The sequence below is a fragment of the Glycine soja genome, chromosome 11, assembly GCF_004193775.1.
Source record: "Glycine soja cultivar W05 chromosome 11, ASM419377v2, whole genome shotgun sequence".
NCBI classification, from domain to species: domain Eukaryota; kingdom Viridiplantae; phylum Streptophyta; class Magnoliopsida; order Fabales; family Fabaceae; genus Glycine; species Glycine soja.
Window position 1 is genome coordinate 51514159 of NC_041012.1, and position 14134 is coordinate 51528292.

Below are 14134 nucleotides of genomic sequence, written 5' to 3' on the forward strand. Positions count from 1 at the left end.
ATTGAAGTAGTATATGACTTGATATGTTTAGATCTGTATCATAATATCACTAAATATAAAAGGTTTTTTTTTTTTTTTTTACTTTTACAATTTTTGAGAAACATTTTAAAAAAAACTGAGTTAACATTTTTTTTTATAAATTAATACGAAAATTCTTGATATTTACATTGACTTAAAAACTCGTCAAATTCAATATATTAATATGAATTAGTTCAAGTGAAATGCAGTTGAATCATATAAATCTGTAGTTCTAATTTAATCTCAATTTTTTTTGTATATATTTAAACAAAAACTATTAAAAAATATTTATTTTGTGTTATGACAGCTTGAGCATGACATTTGAGAGATTATTAAAAGCATTTTATTTTGGTACATAAAAAATAAATAAATGCTTTATGATTTATCACAAGGATATCTTTCGATTAATAGATTATTTTTGTTATTATTAATTAGTATTAAAAAATATATTATTTTTGGTATTTAATAATTAGTATTAAATTGTAATTTTCCGCCATTTTTTTGTGTATTATAATTATCAATTTCATTCCTATTGTGCACATTAGAATCAATGAATCACCATGAAGCAAGCCCTAATTTCCTTCGTTTGGGGAAACATGCATCACTCAGGATAAAGAGAAGAGTTTGAAGCTCCGCTTGCAGCCATACTCGAATCAGGGCACATAAATTTTCAATTTGAGGAACATTTTTTTTGTTTAGATCAAAAACAGAAGAGCTTGCTCAAGTGAAGGAAAAAAAAGGTTCTACTAGGAGAGAGGTTATTGCTTAACCTTATTCACCCCCTTATTCCTCAAATTTGGGTTTTCACTCTTCTTCTCCGTAGTACACTTCAAAGTTCTTACCTTCCCTATTGTGTAACTATCTTGACGCTAGTTTGAGTGAAAATATTAATCTGGGTATTTTGGTTGTTACTTGTTACATGTGTCAGCAGTTAATGTAGTTATCTTTCTGAGCTTTGTCGGCTCTTGTCATGGACCCCCGCAAAGAGAGAATAAAGAATGGGTGCCTGAAGATTTTGGAAGGAATAAATTCAATGTCTTTGGTAAATTTAGATGACCAGCAAGTCCATTCCTTAGTGATGATGAGAGAAATAGCACGTGGGGTTGTTGATGATCGAGATAGAAAGGTACTACTAAGAGAGACAAGTAGCCGCTGATATAATTTTTATTTTTTACACAATTTTCGTATCATCATAAATTGGGTGCTATTTGCAGGTTACTAAAAGTGATGTGATCACTGCATTGCGCCACAGCATTGAGAAAATGGTTCAGTCTGGTTCCTTTGAAGGATTAATTCGTGGTGGATTATGTTTATCTCTTTCCCAACTGACTTGATGTTGTCTGCAGGTGTGTGCATCCAGGGATATCATTCAAATATTAAGTAGGATGTCCTTTGAAGGCTTGGATGACCAGAGCATGCATTTAGTCATGAGGATGAAAGAAATTGCAAATGGGGTTATTGATAAGCAACCTAGAGTTGCAATAACTAGGCCTGACTTACTTGCTGAACAAGTAAGGAGCTAATACTGCTTGCTGTCTTATTATGTTTTAATTTGTTTTATTTTTGTTTAGATTTAAGATTTCTCTTTAAGGTACATTGATCAGTCTCACAGGTTGGATTTGTGGATGAAGGGATGAGAGATAGTCCCGTGGTTGAGTCAACCAAGATCAGCAATGGGTATGTTCCGATTGGCGGGGCACAGAGCATGACTAATGAAGATGAGATGTTGGATGTGGAACATGTTTTAAGATTTGAAAATGGGATAGATGAAGTTCACGAGTCTTTGTTACCTTGTTTTCAGCAGTTTCTTCTGTGGCCACCTGATGATTGTGTCACCTTAGAGTGGGTTCAGGACATGATGGTCATCCTTGAGCAGGCTTCACAGAAGATGTTGCCATCTGAATTCTGTCATATCGTGCCGGCCATTTTGGTGGACAAATTGGCAGATGCTGCTTGCAGTATTTTATGTAAAGAACCAAACTGTGTGGAGATTAATTGTCAAGGAGAAGATTCAAAAGTAATTGTAGTAGGCGATGTACATGGGCAGTTTCATGATTTAATGTTTCTTTTCAAGCATGCAGGGGTTCCCTCTGAGAACCGGATTTATGTTTTTAATGGAAATTATGTAGATAAGGGAGCTTGGGGAATTGAAGTACTTTTGTTCTTGCTGGCTTGGAAGGTAAGATGATGGCTGCAAAACTTAATAAATGTTGAGATCCTCCATGATTTTGTTGGTGTTTGTTACCTTGTTGGTGTATATTCACCAGGAGGAGAAAAAAATCACAGAAGACTACTGTTTAGAAACATTTGTATGACATGATAACTGTTATGGTGACCAAACAGAATACTTACGTGTATATGACACTGAATATTTATTAGTATGTAAAGTTTGCTATTGCATATTCAGGTCTTGATGCCTCATAGAGTATATCTACTTCGTGGGAATCATGAATCAAGATATTGCACTGCAAGATATGGTTTTAAGAAGGAGGTGTGGGCCAAATATGGTGATCAAGGTGAAGATGTCTACAATAAATTCCTAGCATGTTTTAAGGAGCTTCCATTAGCTTCAGTTATTGCCAATTGTGTTTATACTACTCATGGAGGACTTTTCCGTAGTATACACGCAGCCCCTTCACAGAAACCGAAACGAAATAAAACACACAGGGTGGATCTCGGCTCTTTAGCTGAGTTATCTGAAGTTAAAAGATCTTTTGTAGATTGCCCTTATGAAGGTCCTAATATATTATTGAGTGATGTTCTCTGGTCAAGACCATCTAACAGGGATGGTCTGAGGGATAATACAGGTCAAAAGTTAGGTTTATTGTGGGGTCCTGATTGCACTGAGGCATTCTTAAAGCAGTACAATTTAAAGGTATTGACATTCAAATATATAGTTAGCATACTATAGCCATGATATTTTAACTTTTCAGTAACCTCTAGTCAAAGACTTTAATAAGTTGCCTTCCTATTGTTTTGGAGAATAAATCAGGTTTATTCCAGTATTTTATTGGGTTCCTCATTGTTTATCATGGTGGAGTGTCAGACTGGAGGTTGAGAGAAAAAGATAGCCAAAAAACACCCGTAGAGTGTTGCTAGCAGGAAGAAAATATGTAATTTGATTTTTGGCCTATAGTGGTTCCAGTTTGCCATTCCTATTATTTACAGGCTTCCAGTCTCCTCAGAAGTCTGCACTTCTATCTTCACAGGATTCACCTGTCTCTCTTGCTCATCTTGGTGTCTAGGGCATGATGATGCCTTTTCTTTTTGTAAGGCAAACAAAAATGAATTTATTAAAAGAAAGTATGCAATGACACACAAGCTGTGATACCATCAACATACCTGAGAGAACTACATCCATGGGTTGAAGGCATTGGTCATAATTTCCATGTGCTCAGACCATGAAAATACACTTACCATAACATTCTATTTCACAAAAACATGATGATGCCTTTGATGCTGCTCCACGAGAACTTCTTTCATTTGCACTAGCGGGTTATCTCACTAGTTGCCTTACGACACCAGACATTTTAGGGAGGAACTTGAGCTTTTGCTGACCGAAAATCATTGATCTCTCCCCCCAACATGAAAAGCTTCAAACCTGGACTTATCTCTGACCATTGCCCTTTTTTGCTTATTTTGTTTAAGCATAGTCTGCCTTTTTTTTTAAAAAAAAAAAATCTTTTTATATTCGTAGGATCAGGAAATTTATTGTTAACTGAAATATAATCATGTTTTACCCCTTTACTTTGGAATAATGCTCCTGCTTATATTCTTGATTTTTTTCACTCTAATTATCAAGAAAGCAATAAAATCCCATGCTTGAGTTTGTTATCAGATGCTTGAAACTATTATCACAAATTGTCATCAATAATGCCTGTCATTGTACAAGATGGATTGCATGTTTAGATGTGTATAAAAGAACATGTGTAAGTTAATAAATATTATTTGACTAATCACTAAATAGTATTCTTACTCTTAGTAAATATTATTCTTTCTGCATAGCTGATTATCAGATCACATGAAGGACCAGACGCAAGGGCTGGTAGAGATGATGATTTCGGGGACATGCTAAGTGGATACAGCATAGATCATGATGGAGAATCGGGAAGACTGTATACTCTTTTTAGTGCTCCAGACTATCCACAGGTTCAAATTTGCATACACATAGTGTTTTTTTATTAATATTTATTCAATGGTTTTTCATTTATTACACCTGTACCATTTTCCTCGCAATGTCATAATTCTTTGCTTCACTGAATGATTTTTTGAAGCATCAAAGGAATACGCATAGCCATAGCCATATATGCTAGCATATATGTATAATTGGTAACAATGACAATTGAATTTGGACCCAATGGATACCCACAAAAAAATACCTATGATGGGGAGGGAACTTACCTGCTAAATGAGTCTGAGCCTTTCTCTGTTGTTAAATAGCTGCTATAGTTGTGTTATACTGCTATTCCGTTGTGGAATTCCTTGGATTTGCGATTGTGGCTCCGTTTGCTCTTGCAGTTGCTATATGTGTCGTGGTTGTGTCATGATATCGCAGTTTATATAGGATGTGGGACTGATTTTCCCACTCAGTCCAAGTGTCCCACTCACATAAAACCTGTTAAGTGTTAACTTTCTCTCGTCCAAAACCTCTAATCACTACTTCACGTAAGGATCAAGGAAGAGCTCCTCCACTCCTCTGTCAATGTTTGTTCACCTCCATCAACGACAAGATGAATATATAAATCTTAATTATCAATTTAAATTTTTGTGTGTGTGTATATATATATGATGTGTCCCATGTCCTATGTGTCGTGTCCAGTGCCTGTGCTTCATAGTTGCCAATTAAGATGGTTTCAACTTTCCCTGCAAGGAGCACCTAATATTTAGCCTTCAGAAATCTAGTATGTTGGAATGATTGTTTTCAAATAACTTATCCTTGAAATGATGAAAAATTCATACATAATCTACATGTGGCATACATTTCTGATTTCACTTGTAACTCTGCACATGGGAATTGTTATACAGACATATTGATTTTTATCACTACAAAGAAGACAGTTATAACACTTATTGTGTTTGAACGGTAAAACGTAGTTATTAGAAAGAAGTGTAACTTTGAGATCTGCAGTATCTGAAATATTATATCTCCTTAAAGGTCTTTTTTTTGTATGTTGCAGTTTGGTAAAAGGAGATATAACAATAAGGGGGCATATGCAGTATTGAAGTCGCCTGATTTTGCCAGCCCTTCGTTTCACTCATTCAAAGCAGCAGAAAGACCAATGGTAATGTTTTCTTATCTAATTAACATACAAAATCTGAATGACTTGTTTTCTGTTCTATTGTACGGAATCAAATGCAAGCTGGGGGTAACTTTCAGTTGGAAGAAAATTAGATTTGTATTGAATTTGGAGAGTTGAAAAATAAAATCAAGTCATCAATTTGTAAAATTGTGGGTATAAAGAGAATTTATATTTTGAGAATTGTCTCATGAAAGTTTCTTTGCTTAGAAGATATGCATTTAAATGTTGATTATACATCAATAAATTATTGAAGTGATTTTTATTTGTCTTTTATTAACCGTCTAACTTTTGTATTGTTTTCTTTCCAGGTGGATCCTTACTTTGATTTTGATGCCAATTATATGGAATCGAGTAAACTAGACTCTTCTCAAAGTGTATGTTAGCAAATAGCTCTTCCAAGAAGTGCTCCCCAGCTTTCCTTTTCATGTGATAACTATAGGATGAATGAGTATAATTGCATGTAAGAGCAATGGAAATTCTAATAGTAGACAATGTTGTGATGCATGCATTTTATATCATATAACCATTAGGCTGTTATTGTCAACCTTTACATTCAAAATTTTAATTGTGTTAGCAAGAGAAATTTAGTTAATTTTTTAGTCTCACTCATTTGTTGAGATTTGAAGTGGTATTATTGCTAGGGCTTTGTATTTTTTTGTGGTATTGGATAAAATGGATTCCTCACACATGTATGGGTTAGAATGCTTGCCTTACCATTTGAACCTATAATTTCTTAAGACATTTGATATGTTTGAAGGGTGAGATTGAATTTGAATGTTAATTTTTGTGTTTGCGTCCTTATCAGCTTGAATTATAAAATTCGTGTCATTGGATTGATAGCAATCTGATGATAGAGTGCAAATAAGTTTGACAGCTTTTGTCACTCAAAACATGATGAAAAATGTGTAGAAATCAAATAAAACACATGATACAGGAAGTAAAATTCAGAAAGGCCTTGGCCGTGCCTATGATATAACATATGTGCAGCCAACCATGTTTGATGCTTGTGTTTTATCACTTAAAGAGGCAACTATAATGTGTCTCTATTGCATGTGTTAAGGCTTGAGATGCCTGGAACATTTTTCTCATCATCATCATCATCATCATGTTGTATTGCTCACTAAAGACTGAAACACTGAATCGGCCTACTTCTGTTGATATGCACGCATAGGCCTCAACCTCTACCCTTTCTGCTCCTCAAAGATTTTATTCAGATGGGATGAGACCTGAGTTTGACTTTGGGGCATTAGGCATATACAATGCCCCAGGTTGGAGGGTTGAGCTTCCTGATGGTTCAGGAGGTACTCAAGCTGTTGAGGTTCCAAGGGCACCATTGGCGGAAGGATTGCCTCTGCCTCCAAACATACAGGTAGTGAATGTCATTTATGATTTACCAACTTATTTGTTAATATGGTTAGGCCTAAACTGAGGGTTCTTTTTGCAGGAGCCACACAAGGCTGCTTATGAGTATTTGTTTGAGCTAGTTGCTGGCCTGAAACATATGATTGTAACAAGGGTGAGTTATGATTCATCATTCATGACGTTGTTGTTGTTGTGGTTGGTTCTCATATGTCTCTTTTGGGAAAATGAGCTGTTTTTTTTTTTTTTTCAATTCAGGAGACTGAGAACAGGGCCCCTGTGTCTGCTTTGAGAAGTAGAACTAGGAAACGAGAAGGTAAGGGTAACTCATAGATGGGGCACCGCAGACAACACCATGTGACAATGATTATATTACCTCTGTAGCATATTGTTTACTTGTCCTTTATGTAAGTATTAGTATTAAACTCAGTAATTCTTGCTTCAATGTAATAAGTCCTAGCTTTGCCTCCAATAGCATGAGCTCAAGTTTGTGTCACTAAGTTTTTGCATTGATATCAATACTGGGACTTAGAATATCGGCGCAAATAATCAGGAATATTCAAGGCTAAAAGTGAGTTTGCCTTTAGTATATCAATTGGTCTTTATTGCAACTTGGGATTGTAATATCCTCATTCGAAATACTACTCCTACATGACACAAGAGTTACCAACCAATATCACGCTCTTTAAAACAGTGTTTAATAAATTGATGATGGGTACTGATACGTGATTTCGTTAACTGTCTGCATTAAACATGAGAAGAAATTTTTTCTGATGACCATTATAATAAACCGCGTAATATTTTATTACTTTCACGCATTGTGGCATTGGTGATATTGTGAACTTTCGGTATAGCAAGCATAAGTAGAGTGATGCAAATATAAATAGAGAAATATTACCAATATGTTTCCAAGTATTTTTTAAACACATTTCTTATTATCTGTCCACGTTTAATACTTATTTAATTTTTTAAAAAAATATTAAGTTTAAAATGTGATTTAAAAATAAAAATAATGCATTAAAATAAGTGTTCGAAATAAAAATCTAAGGATAAAGAACATGTTAAAATATTTGAAGTGGGATGTCGGAAATAGTTTCTGCATGCAAAAAAAGTTGAACGATGCCAGTGACAGTTTGTTGTCTCTAGAAATTGAATATTTATTTAGTTTTATAATTTTCTTTTTGGAAAAAATTGTAGAATAAATGAATGTTGTGGGTAAAAAATGGAGAAAAAAAAACACGAATTTTAAAAAATAGATTAGTTCATATATATGTATAATCTGAATCTGCCTAGCATGTTCTAGACGTGGAAACTAAAAGGGAAATCCGAACCATTCCATGAAGAATATTTATTATTCTATGAGCAATTGGATATAATCATGTACATACTTTTTAAGCCATTAGTTTGTAAACCAACAAAAGAAGGGGGCCGGATAAGCACTAATTAATTTTTTTGGTTGCATCCTCCTACCATTATGCTGATCGTTGGCCACACGACATGCATCTCTTCTACCCTGTTGACTTGTTCTTTCATGACTCTATCCTATGCCACCTTTTATCCTTTTTCCCTTTTCTTTTCATAACATTTTAATTTTAATCTCATTTTCAAGGATAGGACATGATTTTTGCATTTAAATAAATGTCATGCATCATAACAAGTGTGTGGTTATATTATTTTTGTTTGTATATAAAACAATTTATAGTAGAATTTTATCGAGTAAATTTTTAAATAAAAGTTATAATTTTTTTACAACATAGTAAGCATAAACATGTAACAAACAAATCGAGAAAAAATGCAACAAATGTTAAATTTATATATAGATGTAAATATAAAACTATCACTTTTTGCCTAATTGACCCACCATTCAAAACTTTAAAGTGGCATTAGGGATAGGGATCATCTGAAAGAAAAAGTTTTTTAAAGCGAGCATTGAAAGCTTGTAAAGGCTGTTACATCGGGCATTAGCTTGTAGTTGTGAACTTCGTCAAATTAATTTGATAAGTCCAATCTAGATTGAGACTTTTTTAAAAACAAAGCTTTTAAGAAACACAAATAAATAAGGCAAGCTTTTGTTAGTTTGAAATCTATAATGATGCATTAAATAACTAAATAGAAAAGATAAGAGCGATTGATTATAATTTTTAGATTATGAATTTTCTTTAATAGATCACGATAGGCTATATTTGATTTTCAACTGGAAAATATTTATTTTGTAAAAAGAAAAAAAATACAAATTTAAAAAACGAATAACTTGGATTGGAAGTGCACCTGGTGAAGAAATAAAAAAAAAAAAACCCTGTTAAGATCCAATTCGTCCAAGTTCAACACACTAGAAAACATGAACATATATGTTTGATTAATTTTGTCATTTTAAATTGGGGAACACCTTACCCAAATTTGATCTTTGTCAGAAGAGGTGCAACATATAAACATGACGATAATAAAATAATTTAAATAACACACAAGAAATGCCAAAAAAATAAAATATTCACGAATGCGTTATTTGTTTTGGTGTGAATAGAGAGGCAAATAATTCCTTAAAAAAAGGCGAAAGATTTTTTAGTTTCTCTCAGAAAAGGTAGAAATTAAACGAAAATAGACAAATTTTATTTGTTTGACCCAATACAAAAAAGAGGAGGCTACCAGCAGAATTTTCTTTCATTTCAAGTGGAGCTCACAGGAGAAATACATTATTTCTCACTTTTATCTTTTCATTCTTCTTTTCTCATCCTTACATAAAAAAAAAAACCGCCTTTATCTATATTTTATCCATTTCTCTTTAATCTTCACTTTTATTTTTCTAAATAATACAGTATTGTTTAAAATTTATTTTTCAGCCAAATAGTTTAAATTGAAAATTTTAAACACAGCCGAGCTTTTTTCAACTTGTTGATTGAGTCTCATCTCAAGTCTATCTAAAACATTTTTGCATTATTAAAGTAGAAGATTGACGTCATCAAATTGAATTTTCATGAGTGTAATTATTCCTGTTTTGTATTTTTCCTTGATAGCTAGATTATAAGATGGCAAAAAAACAAACAAGAGAGAAAAAAGACATTAATAACTAATTAGATCTCGAAATCGAAATCTTACAGACTAAACAATGGTTACCAAATACCAATCCCAGTTTCATTACTCTTTATTATTTCAAATCTAAAATCCCCTTTTCTCCTTAAGTAGTTAAAGTTAATTAAGTCGTGTTTCCACGTAAACGGCGTTAGAAGCGCCTCTAATTCTAGTATCATCATCATCATCATCATCTATTCTTTCTTTCTTTCTTTCTTCATTTTCAGCGTTTTATTGCCCCCTCCTCTTCCTTCTAATTCTTTCTTTCTCTTTCGTTAGTTAGGGTTTTCCAAATCCATCGTCGTTTTCAACCCTTAACGACGCCGTTTCAAGATGATGCCCCCGGGACTCGTTTCCAATCTCCAAGAAGTGCTTCTCAACCGAAAAGGCGATTCCAATTCGAATTCGAATTCAAATAATGCAGAGCAGCATGAACAATCCAGCGAGAACTCGGAGCCTGTTGAATTCGACGCCTCGAAGCCAATTGTGTTGGTGACGAACAGTGATGGCGTCGAATCCCCTGGCCTCACGCACCTCGTTGAAGCTCTCGTTCAACAAGGCCTTTACAATGTCCACGTCTGCGTTCCTCAATCGTGAGTCTATAGTATATAAAATGCAACACTATAACATCTTTTTTTCTTCTCGTTCTGTTCTGTCTTTGTAATTTGTTAGTTCGTGAAATTGTTGGTTAGGGACAAATCGGTTTCGGCGCACTCCGTAACGCTCCGAGAAACTATTGAAGCTGCTTCTGCCAAAATTAGTGGCGCCACCGCCTTTGAGATTTCAGGTTTTATATTATATAATTTTAGGTTCATTGCTTGTAATATTATTGATTCGGTTATATGAACTTAAATTGTTGTTTTGTTCTTTGTAATTCAGGAACTCCTGTGGATTGTGTTTCGCTAGCGTTATCTGGAGCGTTGTTTTCGTGGTCTAAGCCTATGCTGGTTAGTGTTTGTATCGGGACACTGGAAATTATGTGTGATTGATTGTTCTCGTGAGAAAGGAATGAAGATTTATGGATGATGTCGTGGTTTTGAATTTCAGGTTATTAGTGGGATTAACCGCGGATCAAACTGTGGTCATCACATGTGAGTTGTTCATTTATGGTTCAATTTGAACATGTAGATCTAAGTTAGGACGTGATCTAGGAACTTGCAGTCTTATGTATAGACCTGTGTTTTTCACATGCTTTTTAAAAATATGCAGGTTCTACTCAGGGGTTGTTGCCGGAGCTAGGGAAGCGTTGTTATGTGGTGTACCGGCATTATCAATATCATTAAATTGGTAAATTGATGATTCTACACATTTTTTTTTTAACTGTGCTGAAGCTGGGTGTTATGAACTGATATCATGTCCTGTTGTAGGAAGAAGGATGAAAGTCAGGAAAACGATTTCAAGGATGCTGTATCAGTCTGTTTACCATTAATAAACACAGCTATTAGGGATGTTGAAAAGGGAACTTTTCCCAAAAGCTGCCTTTTAAATGTAGAAATTCCGACATCTCCTTTGAGTAACAAGGTGTGTAAATTTTGTTATATATTGGATAACTTTTTCATATGTTTTGGTGTACTAAGCAAATGCTGTAGGCATTGGGCCATATGGTGTACAAAATTTAGTGTGCATGATAATATTCTAGCCGATTAGATTCTAATGTTTTAAAACATTTCACAGTTAGATGGGAGTGTTTTAAAATATTCTTTGGTTTATTGTTTACTTGTATGCAATGTAATAGTTTTTTTTTTTTAATAGGGCTTCAAATTAACCAAGCAAAGTATGTGGAGATCCACTCCAAACTGGCTAGCTGTTTCCACCAGCCGTTATCCAACTGGTCATTTCTTGGCCAATCAAGGGGGCCTTGGTCTTCAGTTTGCACAGCTTGGCCGAGATGCTTCTGCAGCTGTAGGTGTCCTACATACATATCATGTCTTTTTGTTCTCTGTAATCTGAAGGGATTTTAATGCTTCTAATCTAGTATAATGATGGTACTCAAATCTTGCTCACATTTATCTACTTCAGGGTGCAGCTCGTCGATTGGCTACACAGAAGAAGAATTTGGAGATTATTGAATCAATGGGAGCTGCAGGGAAATCTGATCCCAACAGGGTGAAGAAGTATTTCAGACTAGAGGTAAATAGGAGGAAGAAACAAAAATCTTTATTACAGTTTGCTATTACAATGCAAAAATCAGGTTAATATTTCAGTTAATCTGTTTTTACATGGTAATTATGAACCTACGATTATGAGGATACTAATATGTGAAAGAGATTATCACAAAACTTTGTTTTCATATGTTGCCCGTAACCTTAATATGTTTATTTTAATCATGGGTTCATCTGCTATTCTACGAATTACTTGTAACACCTCCCTGCAATGTGTAGATATGATTTGGGTTGCTATTTGCTAATTTCCCTTTTTGCATTTGTTTATGATTGTTATATTTGTATACCAATTAAATATTTTTAAATTGTTTGTAGAAGTGAACTTAGCTATACTCTTCTTGTATATTCAGTTTCTGGACAATCAGCAGGAGGAAGAAGTAGACGAAGATCTGGATTACAGAGCACTTGAAAGTGGATATGTAAGTTGGAATAGCGTCTTTTCGATTAACATTTTTATTTTCCTTATTGGTGCATGCTACTATGCCGGTATCTTCCGGTGCTAGCAATTTTCCCTCGTTTTGACCGATTCTTGCACGTGATCTGGTGGAACAGGTCGCAGTGACTCCGCTGTCTATTTCTCCTCATATTGAGACTGTTATTCAAATGGCAGCTTCTGATTGGATTTCTGCTGTGCTTCCTGGTGAACAATAAATTTGGTATGATTGTGTACATTTGAGATTTATGATGATTCTTTTTTATTTTTTTCTTAAAGCAAAGATGGAGCAGAAGCGGTAGTCACACCTATTCAATAGTGGATTTCCACTTGTACTATTTTTCTTTTTCTATATTTTTTGTTCCCTTCTTCATTGTTTCAGTTCCTTTTGGTGACTTAGTTGTTTCTGATTTGAAGCAAATGCTTCTTGTAATTTCTTGGGCATATTTTAGAAAAATGCCATTTCGTCTGTTTGTAATATCTATTACTAGCAAAAACACGGGAGCAGCTGTAATTTTCCGTTGTTTTTTTTTTTTTTGAAGATAGTTAAGCCCTGGATTGATGATTTCTTATCCTGACTAAAATACATTGGTTACAAGTTAGTTGCACTATTCTGTTTGGGTGGTATTGTGAAAAATTTACGTTAAAATGAAGAATGCACGTTGGAAGAGTTAGCTTCTTTTTTTTTATACATAAAAGAGTTAGCTTTAAAGTTGGATTTTGTACGGATGTTTGGAAAATATATATCGTTTTGTTTTTATTCTAAGGAGGGCCAAAGGCCCAAGACATAACGGCTTTGATTTTGGGGATGTTATTGTTAAAAAAAAAAAATGATTCGGTTGACAGTAATAACTGAAAGATGAAAGTAAAGTGACAGTTTGGGCTCCCTAAGGCTTAAAAGCAAGTGTAGTGTAGCACCGACATAGACGTGATGGAAGGTTGTGTTTGGGTTTTACATGTACACTTAAAACGCCCCATTGTGATCAGATCTGAGATAAAATATAAAATCTAAGACTATCCAATCATTACCATAGTTTCTGAATTATTTCTACCTTAATTTAATCATTTTATACATTATTAGATTAAATTGATTTTTCCCAGAGCAATTGAATGTTAGTTGAAAAGGTCATTTTATTAAGATGAGAAAGAATTTGGGCCAATCCGAGCCATCAAGTTGTAGACTAGTAGTTTGATAGGCTGGGCTTTGGATCTACTCCATGCCCAAGAATTGTTATCTATGAGGCAGTTGCTTCCTGCACCTTCAATTTTACTTCTTGCACCCTTTTAAGCTTTTGGAACTTTTCCAGAAATGTCTTTCCAGAATGCAATTTTACAGGAAGTAATGGCCTATTTATGACTTTGATTTTGTTGTTCTCTGCTATGGGCTTTGACTAGGTTTCAGAAAGGAAAAATATTTCTTGGTTACGATCAGATAAAACTAAAGTTTCATTAAAGAGTGCTTCTACGAGATATATAGAACATGGAATATAAGGTTTTCATGAGGCTGATCTTGACCAAATGGAAAAGAGAGGAGAAAAAAAAGTATAAATATACCATGTGATAGAAAAGGAGATATAGAATAAAAAATATGTTGATGGAATATTTGAAATATAGATATTATTCCCCAATAAAAGGAAATGGATGTTTTGCTCTTTGTATGTTTTGTCTTCATTTATTGTAAAATGCCAATTGGAGACAAATGCTGCTTACTTCATGTGTATGGCTGATGTTCAAATTCACAACAGGAACAGAACTAAACTGCGTAGAGTACGATACATAAATTTCTTTCACATGAT

General features: G+C 34.2%; 2 protein-coding genes across 6 annotated transcripts; both read left to right on the plus strand.

The window, feature by feature from the left end:
• Window positions 1-557: 557 nt before the first annotated feature.
• Window positions 558-7285, plus strand: LOC114376999 (serine/threonine-protein phosphatase 7-like). Of its 4 annotated transcripts, XM_028335357.1 has the most exons (12): window positions 558-775; window positions 950-1144; window positions 1233-1283; window positions 1365-1529; window positions 1631-2197; window positions 2426-2893; window positions 4024-4167; window positions 5196-5300; window positions 5627-5692; window positions 6490-6687; window positions 6763-6834; window positions 6936-7285. In XM_028335357.1, the coding sequence occupies exons 2-12, from the start codon at window positions 989-991 to the stop codon at window positions 7008-7010; spliced, it is 2067 nt and encodes a 688-aa protein (XP_028191158.1). In that variant the 5' UTR covers window positions 558-775; window positions 950-988; the 3' UTR covers window positions 7011-7285. The 4 variants fall into 4 exon arrangements, 3 of the variants coding, with proteins under 3 accessions (XP_028191158.1, XP_028191159.1, XP_028191160.1); XR_003659030.1 differs by lacking the exons at window positions 6763-6834; window positions 6936-7285 and having other exon boundaries at window positions 5627-5778; window positions 6490-6627; XM_028335358.1 differs by lacking the exons at window positions 558-775; window positions 950-1144; window positions 1233-1283 and having other exon boundaries at window positions 1388-1529; window positions 1623-2197.
• Window positions 7286-9733: 2448 nt separating this feature from the next.
• Window positions 9734-12949, plus strand: LOC114377344 (5'-nucleotidase SurE-like). Of its 2 annotated transcripts, XM_028335815.1 has the most exons (11): window positions 9734-9915; window positions 10023-10336; window positions 10436-10530; window positions 10623-10690; window positions 10791-10834; window positions 10953-11030; window positions 11111-11264; window positions 11496-11645; window positions 11763-11873; window positions 12256-12324; window positions 12458-12949. In XM_028335815.1, the coding sequence occupies exons 2-11, from the start codon at window positions 10077-10079 to the stop codon at window positions 12554-12556; spliced, it is 1128 nt and encodes a 375-aa protein (XP_028191616.1). In that variant the 5' UTR covers window positions 9734-9915; window positions 10023-10076; the 3' UTR covers window positions 12557-12949. The 2 variants fall into 2 exon arrangements, with proteins under 2 accessions (XP_028191616.1, XP_028191615.1); XM_028335814.1 differs by having other exon boundaries at window positions 9735-10336.
• Window positions 12950-14134: the final 1185 nt, after the last annotated feature.

What these genes read in the sequence shown, in the direction of transcription:
- LOC114376999 (XM_028335357.1), top strand. Translation starts at nt 989, where the DNA reads ATGGACCCCCGCAAAGAGAGAATAAAGAATGGGTGCCTGAAGATTTTG. An exon ending in GCCACAGCATTGAGAAAATG is followed by an intron (nt 1,284 to 1,364) that starts GTTCAGTCTGGT and finishes TGTTGTCTGCAG; the next exon opens with GTGTGTGCATCCAGGGATAT. An exon ending in AACTAGACTCTTCTCAAAGT is followed by an intron (nt 5,693 to 6,489) that starts GTATGTTAGCAA and finishes ATGCACGCATAG; the next exon opens with GCCTCAACCTCTACCCTTTC.
- LOC114377344 (XM_028335815.1), top strand. Translation starts at nt 10,077, where the DNA reads ATGATGCCCCCGGGACTCGTTTCCAATCTCCAAGAAGTGCTTCTCAAC. An exon ending in CGTGGTCTAAGCCTATGCTG is followed by an intron (nt 10,691 to 10,790) that starts GTTAGTGTTTGT and finishes TTTGAATTTCAG; the next exon opens with GTTATTAGTGGGATTAACCG. An exon ending in GCCGAGATGCTTCTGCAGCT is followed by an intron (nt 11,646 to 11,762) that starts GTAGGTGTCCTA and finishes TATCTACTTCAG; the next exon opens with GGTGCAGCTCGTCGATTGGC.